This window comes from Coffea arabica, chromosome 11e (genome assembly GCF_036785885.1).
Source record: "Coffea arabica cultivar ET-39 chromosome 11e, Coffea Arabica ET-39 HiFi, whole genome shotgun sequence".
Taxonomy (NCBI): domain Eukaryota; kingdom Viridiplantae; phylum Streptophyta; class Magnoliopsida; order Gentianales; family Rubiaceae; genus Coffea; species Coffea arabica.
The window spans coordinates 21,661,814-21,671,864 of NC_092331.1; the positions used below are offsets into that span (position 1 = coordinate 21,661,814).

At 35.3% G+C, this 10,051-nt stretch overlaps 1 protein-coding gene across 3 annotated transcripts; it reads right to left on the reverse strand.

Moving 5' to 3' along the window:
- Positions 1-249: 249 nt before the first annotated feature.
- On the reverse strand, positions 250-9,260 carry LOC113719261 (uncharacterized). 3 transcript variants are annotated; one of them, XM_072072454.1, is made up of 9 exons: positions 8,988-9,260; positions 6,691-6,846; positions 4,622-4,783; positions 4,385-4,514; positions 3,937-4,119; positions 2,447-2,612; positions 1,837-2,162; positions 708-797; positions 250-593 (listed from the first exon to the last, which is right to left on the reverse strand). In XM_072072454.1, the coding sequence occupies exons 2-9, from the start codon at positions 6,703-6,705 to the stop codon at positions 538-540; spliced, it is 1,128 nt and encodes a 375-aa protein (XP_071928555.1). In that variant the 5' UTR covers positions 6,706-6,846; positions 8,988-9,260; the 3' UTR covers positions 250-537. The 3 variants fall into 3 exon arrangements, with proteins under 3 accessions (XP_071928555.1, XP_071928556.1, XP_027100233.1); XM_072072455.1 differs by having other exon boundaries at positions 6,691-6,864; XM_027244432.2 differs by having other exon boundaries at positions 4,409-4,514; positions 8,988-9,258.
- Between the last annotated feature and the right edge of the window lie 791 nt (positions 9,261-10,051).

Consider the following 10,051-nt stretch of genomic DNA (forward strand, 5'->3'; position numbering starts at 1 on the left):
AATCCAAGCTTAACCAGGTTGATTATTTCAGCATAAAGTCCCTGGTGATATCTATGAATCAACCAAACCATGTTTTCCTGTCTTTAAGTCATGGCTGATAGTTTAACTCATGTACAGAACTGAAAAAGGGATCCTAGGTACATGTAAAAAGTAAAAATATGTATAAACTCCTTTTAATTCACAGCTTAATGCATTAATAGGTTACCCTCAAACATAAATTTACAAGAATTAGACCAAACAGTCAGCAAGTACAGGATAAGATCTCGTTCTGTCTGATTTAGCACTGTCCAGAATATAAACTTGAAACTATATATGAGATGAAACCCGACACAGTTTTGCAAAACCACAACACTGATTCTAAACTACACTGCTGAAAAGCTACGATTACAAATTTTGTCAATAACTATATACTTAAATGCCAATTAAAGATACAAGTGTTTCCAGTACCAAGGTCTCAACTGTTATTGTACAGAACCTCTTATTCCTACAACTGAATTTCTACGATCTAGTCAGTTGATGTGCCTCACCTAACTCAATCTAGGACCTCTCTTCATCCGATTGAGATGGTTGTACATCAACAAAAAACTCCTCCACTGAAATGAAAATGCAAGAATTAGGGAAACAAATGCTGTAGTCTAGATGAAAGCTCTGAAGTAAACTAGTTTAAGCAGTTAGAACAAGTTGACCTGGAGAACTTTCAGGCTTACCTATATCCTCTTGCTCAGGAGAATCAAGCAAAATATCAGAATCGGATGGCAAAAAGGGGGAACCAGGATAATTTCCAAGAGGTCCTAAATCTGCAAATTTTCAAAGAAAAACATATAGTTTAAATCATCAGCATATGATACCATTGAAGAAGTAGAAAAATGGTGGCCATAAGTAGCATATCAAACGGCAATAAATAGGATATCATATGAAGGCTACATCATTACCAGGAACGCAATGTGTTGGAATCTCAAAACCAACTTGGAATTTAAACATAAAATATAGTTTCAGGAGAAAATCAAAACTTTTGAGCATTTACAAAATGCACATTGTATCCCGCCTAAAAGAAAAAAGAATAGGGTTCATATTCTCATACCATTTTATTTTCAGACAAGCATGCAATCAAAATTGGGATGCACATTTCAAGCGATTCATGATCAATCGCTAACGACTTCACCTAAGAAACTATTCAAAGGTCTCTAGATTCCAAGGTGAACAATAGCCGTAAATTACGGACAAGAATGACTATGAGTATGAGAAAATTATGCAGGGATCTCAGGGTAACTTCTAATTGTACAGCAGAGAACAGAGAGTAAAAGATTTTCATCCAACTGTAAGACAACAAATTTTGGTCTATGACTGTTCATGGGAAAATAAGTTTCACAACGGCAACTAGAAATGTAGCCCAGAATGCTAGTGTATGAGAGTCATGGGCATTGTGCTCCTCCCCAAAGGTTAATCTTACTATTTGGCGGTCACATTAGTATTGGACTCCTTCCCAAATGTTGAGCCATTACTTGGCAATCACGCTGTTGTTGGGCTCCTCCCCCAAAAAGCTAACCCATGCGCTTCATGGAGGTTTCTTCTTTGGGCAGAAAAGGAAAATATATAACTGCAGAAGCAATGTGAATACCACTTGGCTCCTCAAAGATTCTGACATATTTCACCATTAAAAGGTTTATAAAGTGAAATCATTTAAACTACTACATATCAAGGATCAATGTTGTCCTAGTAAACCAATTCTCTTCACCAATAAACTTGACGTCTATTTTTTAATGAAGCAGGGGTTCACGACACAAAAGACACAAAACATTTAATAATTCTTTAGTTCTTATCATTAAAAAGACATACCTCCTAAGTTTGACAAATCTGCTGTTAAGTCCGAAAGGCTGAAGTTCCAGGGGATCTGAGCCAACGATCTAAGAGAATCTCTTGAATTTCCGTTTCCGTTATCTTGAGGAAGTTGCAATCCAACTGAACTTGCCACATCAGATGTAAATGCCGTATCAAGTGCTGATGTATCAACTCCCATTCCTGACATTTCCGATGCCGTGAAGGGAAAATGGCCACTGGATGCTACTGAAGTAGGGCTTACAGGCATCTCTGACATTGATGACATCGCACTACTTGGTGCGATAGCAGCTGGTACATCCGCAGCCCCGCTGTCCATGACCATCCTGTAGAAAGAACAACTGTGCAGTAAGTAGAAGCCTCGGACACATATTATGCCATCCTCAATTGGAAAGAGAAAAAGAAGAGGGAAATGGGCAATATAATATTATGTACAGAAACCAAAGTTGAAAAGGAAGGTATTAACAAGTTAATGTGCATAAAATCCTGATACCACGTGTTGAAAAAATTTTTACAACTTGAAGCACAATGGAGAACTTTACAGAAAACCAAAAAAAGAACCAACATATATACAGGGGGAAAAAATAAAGCACCAAAAAAAAAATCTCACTCATTTCCAGCATTTATCCGCATGGGATGGAAGTTGCCTGGTGCAGGCACGCCATTAACCCCATGAGGGCTAGATATTCCACAGGCCATTGGGTCAAGATGAGGTTGACCAGTAACTGACACTGGAGGCGGTTGTAAGACAGGGTATCCCATTGGTAATGTGTTGCCTGCACTGCAACGAAGTGGATTTAAATACATTCCTAACACATTATTTTTTAGAATGTTTCAAACATCTGCAGAAAGCCATTAACAAAGAAAAATCACTTCATTCAACTCATAATTCCTGAATGCACAGAAAAGCAGTGAGAACATTAGTTAATGAAGAGAACAGGGGGCATGAGAAAAATTGCATTGACTAGCACAATCTAAAGGGTGACAAAAACTAAAGAAGTCAAAGATAAATCCATATTCTCAACAAGTCAAGATCATGGACAAGAAAGACAAGTTAAAACAAAGCAGAAAAGCTATTAATCCATAAGACTCTATTTGAACCAATTAGTTTACAATCCCAGAATATGAAGCACAAACACTCAAGGAGAGGCATGTAATAAATTGTACACAAATTTTATTCTTCTCTAAGTTTAATACTCTTAGAGAGTACAGTTACATAGGGGCCATGTGAAGGATGCGTTGAAGAATACATATGGCACAAGCTTGGTAGACATATAGCATTCTCTTTCCTTTCAGAAAGGTTCTACATAGATCAGTACCAAGATTCCAAGAATTTATTTTCCTTTAGCAAAAATCTGAGCAATTAAAGTTTTCAAGTGTTAAGTTCATTCAAACTAATTGGCACTATTCGGTACTAATATTTCCTCTACAGACTGATCTTAATTAGTCGATTACTTGTCATGACCTCATCTCTTCATAAATCCAGCGTGAGTCTCTCAATGTGATGCCACATTCATGACTGAGTCTACAACAGCCCTTAGATCTCACAATAAGGCTAGACTTCTAGTTCTTTGGAGCTTTGTCATCAAAGACGGAGCCAGAACTTTTTCTATGGAGGACAAGATTAAATATCAAATGAATAGTGTATTGCAAGTTGCATCATAAAAACCTTGCAATTTTTTGTTGGAGAAAAATTTTTATCTTAAAAGGGTTTCTTTAAAAACTTTCAAATTTCTCAAGGGTTAAAAAAATTTCTAGATCATTGGGGTTGGTGGCCGCTCCGTAGCTCCATCTTTGTTTGTAACAGATCAAGGGGGGGAAAAAGAAAAGAAGAAATGTAGTTGGGCATGTCAGCATAGGCTATTTATTTCAATCAAAGCAACTTGTTCAAAGATAGGAAATTTCCAGCACCAAATTACTTTAGTTTAATGTTCTCAAAAAAAAAAAATTTCCCACAAGCCATAAATCCTACTAAATTGTGTGGTCAAAAGCAATCATTTTGACTTCAATATCTTGTCAATTTGACAAAATGCGCACCCCATAACATCTCCAAATAAGCAAAGAATCTATGGGCTAATAATCATTGAATGATATCTTTACCTGGCATGGGATGAATCCCATTCTGTATAGGAGCCAACGGAATTTTTGGAGGTGGAGGATACTTCATGAGATTAAACTGATGAACGAGCAAGTGATTGAACAAGGTTATCTGTTTCTTCAATTTAAGCCTGATGTAATAGGCCCGAAAAAAATCAGCATTCTCTTCTTCCAACTTCTGCCATACTGTATACCAAAAGATGGAATAAGTAATCAGCTAAAAGACCAAAACCAATCATCTGTTTGGAAATAAGGGAATCTGCAATATTTGCTTAATATTGTTGTATCACCACAAGGGGAATAAATCATCACTCATGATCTTTATAAATGAAGAAAAACTACAATAAAAACACATTCAACTAACACTTCATAATATGCAGTCAGAGAACGACTCATACAGGAATTATTTGTATAGTAGTGCAAATCAGATAACTATAGACCACAATAAAACCTTCACTGATAGCTTCACACCCACCCAAAGTTGTAAAGCCAGGATCTATCCTTGCACGAGTCAGAAGTGTTTTCACCACTTCATCTCTATTCATGTACAACTGAAGGCAACGTTCTATTAAGTTCTGGACCTACAGGAGACCAATTTATGCTATCAGTTTAGATAATCTTTCAGGTTCCCTATGAAACACAGTTTGAAGAATTGATGAAGCAAACAGAAGCATAGAGAATTCCTTACAAGTTCAATGTCCTGACGTTGAACCTTCCTCCCATCACTACTGGACACTGAAACTGAACCTGAATCTGCTATAGGAGCTTCTGTTGCATTATTCTGTTGGTCATTTTGGGACTCCTGTGACATCTGGGTTGAAGGTTGTAATTCTTGTGCATTTGGAGAATCCTGCAAAAAGTTTCATCATCTGATTACCAGGGAAACCTACTCAAACATCCAGATGATATCAAGCTGATGAAATTTATATCAATAGGCAGCATTCGATTCCATTGTTCAAGTTGAATACATAAAATATTCTTAAAAAAAGGAACAAGAAAATCATGAAGTAGGAACAATAGATCAAAGAATATGATCCTCATGAACGATATATCAGCAGATTCAGAAAATAAGAATATGATCCTCATGAACAGGGAACCAACTAATTACTCTATCAGAATCAACTCCTGAGCAGTAGGAAAATATCATGCAGTTCAATAGATCAAAGAATGCTTTACAGTTGAAAGACTTCTGGAATAATCACAGCCTTTTTTATTTTAGGGTACTTTTGTCTCTTAAGTTCAGCAAAAGTAGCATAAAATCTATCTTATGTTGTTTATCCATTGACCAAGAATTATCCATAAGCTGTTTGTTCTAAAGAGCAAAAAAACATCTAGCAACTTTGGCTGACTTTAAAACATCTTAGCATCGCGATTCCTGCAGTCCTATTTACATTGTTTTCCATCATAAAGTGGGAAAGATAATCTCTCAGATGCCATTCCAATGGATATTTTTGATACTAAAATAAACATTTTTATAGTCCGGATATCAATTTATTTATGTAACAACTTTCAAATAATACTAGCTACACACATGTCTGTGTGAATTCTTGTGTTGGTACAAACATTTACATGAGAAATTTTGTAATTTCAGCAATCAGATAAAGTATCCTTATCCAAGTCTCCTCTATCAGACAATATATCATTTAGAAGTTGATTGTATTTTTTGGAGGTACAAGTAGAACAAATAGTTAAAGGAAGCAGTTAATCTTCTATTCATCAGATATTAACACAAATCGCTAGACTGGTAAGTACAAAGCATCAAACTCTCATAACTCTGGCCCAGAGCTGCTAAAAGCTTGCATCATGCATCCATCTTTCATTAACATACATTGAGGAAATATCCAAATATTCTTACAACCTAATATAGGTGCCAGAGATAATGCATAATTGACAACAATATGGCACCAGAATGACAGGACATACTGTTTCCTACAATTCAAAAGCTAGTGAAGAAATGCAGATGGACCACCATGACATTGTATCAAAAGCCATAAAATGCTGTCTTCCTATTGATTTGGCTAACCATTTGCAATATCACCAAGAAAATGCAATGACATGCAGATAGAAAGAGTCGGATTGGATCCTTCACATCGGAACTCTCCATCTTTACATCTAAATCAATTCAAACACTTCTCCAGTCATCTTCTCTTATAATACTTACATATGAATCAATCACAGACCCTTACAATATGCTCTTGATTTCACATGGCAGATAGATATGAATTAGCAGAACTGTAGCTTTGGGCAACACAACCTCATCGTTTGCATATGAAATTACGACCATGGCATAAATAAGATGGACCCCTGTGGATGGGAGCTCATTCATCAAGATCTTTAAAGATTAATTATGAAAATTAATCATAACTGAAAATGGTGCTCAAAGTTTATTCTCCACTATTATTCTTGGTTTCAAAGGCCACATGCAATAAATTCTATGCAATAAGATATCACACTTCAAGTTCTGAACTGGGTAAATGTATGAGACATTATGAAGCATATAACATCACCACGATTAACAAAACAACATCGTTCCAATGCACTATGATCCTTCCAAGATAACAAACAATTATTTGCTCCTGAATGTTTGTGGTTATCCAATTATCTGTGGCGATCATAGGAAAAATGATTCACCGTACAAAGGCAGGAGGAGCTGATTGCAGCAGGTCAAGAACTGGACAAGATTTTGTGAGTCTTTATGGCACCCAAGCTAGATGTTCAGTAATTACCATCAAAATCTCTATTGAAACAATCAATTACCTGCGAGTTTTTCATCTTAACTAATTCTAAGTTGACAACATCTCTCCATAAAGCCCCAGCATCTTAATATAAGTTGTAAAAGTTTTCTGAGTTCACCAGTACAACAAGTTAGTTGCTTCTAATGGATCAGGAACAACTACTTGAAGCACTTTGTACCTGAGAAAAAGAAAGATGCTGTAAATTATTATAATCCACCGGAGAACATGGAGAACAATAATCTCTAGTTAAGTTGAAGAGAGAAATTCCACAAAGAGAGCAGGAAAACAAATCATTTGGCTAAGGCCAAAATCTACCCAAAAACACAAAAATGAGAAGAATAACATAGAAAGACACAGAGAGGATAAAAGTCCAACTGGATACACTTTCAGTAATTAACCGGACCGAAGAACCATCAGAGGTCTTTAGCCAACCATACATATATATTTTTCCCTTAGCAAGCTGAATAATCAGCACTCAGTATTACTTAGGCCTGTTGTTGTTTGGTGTGCCATTTTTAGCCAGCAGTAAAAATTTGACTACCAGAAAATCTGTTCAAAACTTTGGGCTAACAACCATGATTGCAATGATAAAGTTTTAGCTGCCATTTTGTGAATGTTCAAAACAATATAACTGCATTTGCTTTAATTGGCACTGCCTTAATGTAGCACAGTTCGCAGTCATGAACTCGGAAAGTGGCCAATCAAATGCATCATGGGTAGCCTCCAGCTCATAGTGTCAGGCTAGAAATACTGAAGTACATTATTTTAAGTGCCCAGCAACTAGTCAAGAAAACAATACCAGATCTCTAATCAACATCTATGCATTAATAATCAACAAAAACATAATTGGCACAGTCCAATTCTGTGAATCCCTCATTTTACATCCCCTTAAATGTGAATGGTCAATAGGATGACATAAGATCAAGTCGAAAGCATAAACCTTTGAGCATTATTTGCCAAAGCATTTATTTGTATTTAGGCCTCAACTAAGTGGAATATAATTTGATTTATGTCTTATCTTTTGGTTCATATCCATTATTTTAACACTTCCAGAAATCAAGTAATTCTTCTTCATAGAGATAACACATTTTAAACTTTCTCTGTCTTACATTTTCACCGTGTAAATCACGTTCTTCATTTCCACTTTCTGTGAAAAGCTTCTTAAGGGTAGAGGCACAAAAATGTACCACATAACCCATCTCGCATCTAAAAAAGTCACATAATAAAGAATCTGTGACATCATAAAATCCGAAATCCCCCCACTTCCAGAAAATGTTTTCATTTTCAACTCAAACAAATTCCTATTTTCCATCTAAACTTGCTGTTGAAATTAAAGAAAAAAGAGAAAGAACCTTAACACTCGTACAAAGGCAATTAGTTGAATCAAACCCAACACGACTCCTGGCAATAAGTATACTACATCTAAATTCTTAGGTAACTACCAGCTCCAAATTGGTTTAAAAAACTCAAGCACTCTGACATCTGGCAGTTATAAACTTGACAGTCATCAAGTGCCATGTGATCTCCTTTTAGCTCAGTTAAACAATCAGACTAGTAGTCAAAAAATCGAAATGGAGGAAATTAGCATAGGCAAAATCTAGCTAGTATTTTTACAGACAATAAAGAGTGGCACAAAAATTAGCAAATCCATGAAGTCAAAAAATAGTCTCCAAACCATTCAAATTTCATGTTTTAAAATTGAGTAGTCAAAATCATCATTCTAAAACAAAATTAAGCTCCTAACAATCAGGTATACGGTTATTCTCCAACAACTTTCCAGATAACCAGTTGTTTTCATTGCCAAATTTCTGACCTGTATACAGTTTCTATAATCTGTTTTTTTTTTCGGAAATCAATAGCTATTTAACCAAACAAACTGAAGAACAACATAAAACATGAGATTTAAAAAAAAAAAAAAGTCTTTCTCCATGTTTGTGCACATACACTTTTGTCCTTTCTAATTTTTTCTTTCACTTTCAAGACTTTTAAACAGCCAACAAACAATTATAATACCACAACCAACCCAACAAACAGCTTAACAAGATTGCAGCTTTACAGTCTTCATCCGAAAAAAAAATAACAAGTTCCAAAATTACGAAACTTTGACAAATCAAACAGCAAGTATGAGAGGGTCTTTAGCCTCCTTCCTTTGGGAGCCAAGAAAAGACAATTTTGTAGCACTAGGAATTAATGACAAAGACATTAAAAAGATTCAGATGGGCAGATCTAATCAAACTCTCAAATGCACAAATAAAGCAGTAAACTTTCTGCAAGACTAAAAAAGTCCAAAATTTTGTAGAACCCAATGAGAATACTCACCCAAAGAATTAATTTTGAAGCTCCTTCATTCAAGAAACTAAAAGGGTTCTTTCCGACCCCAGCTGGCAGTAGAATTCTCAATTCAAACAAACTTAAATTTCAAAGAACAATCAAAAAAAAAAAAAAAAGGAATCTGAAGGATGAGGGCCTTAGAAAATGAAGAAGAAGAAGAAGAAGAAGAAGAAGAGGGGTTTGGTCTGAAGAAGCAGAAGTGTGTTAGGGGATAAGAAGAAGCATAATAAGATTGATTTCTTTTCTCACATTTGACAAATTAACTGAAAAATGAATTTCTACGTTACTTACTGGCTTTTGACAACCGTACGGAGTAAAAAGCTCTGTTTTCAGACTCGGACCGGACCGGCCGGTCGAACCGGTCGAACCGGAAACCGGCCAGGTAGCCGGTCCGAGTCACATTAGAAAACCGGAAATTTAAAATCCGGTCAAAGCCGGTCAAAAACCGGGTTTGACCGGGTTTGACCGGGAAAAAACCGGTTTTTCCGGTTCAACAGTAATTTTTTTTTAAAAAAATTCAAACTTTTTAATATTATGTTTTGACCCCCTAAATTGTTAAAACTTATTGATATAGCTCAAATATTTGATACTTTATAAATATTGTCCTAAAATTTGATGTTATTTTTCAATTAAATTCATAATTTTAATTCTAAACTTGTTAATATTTATTAAATAATATAAATTGCTACTTGATTGTTCTAATTTTTTTGTATTTTCTTGTTAAATATATTTGAAACATCAAATATATATGAATATGCCTTTATTAATATCAATATATTATTAGATATTATATATATAATATTTTAATTTTTAAATAATTTTTATTTATGACGTCATCCGGTTCGACCCCTATCGACCCCCGGTCGAACCCATTGACCCCTGACCCCTGACCTCGGCCGAGTCGCTATCCGGTCCGGTTCTGAAAACATAGGTAAAAAGGCCTTTGGAAAAGCTGCTCTATTTTGAATTGAACTGTTTCTAAAATTACAGCTCAATATTTTAAATTTTTTTATTTTGAAAGGAAAATTTTGAATCATGTGTTAATCTGCGAT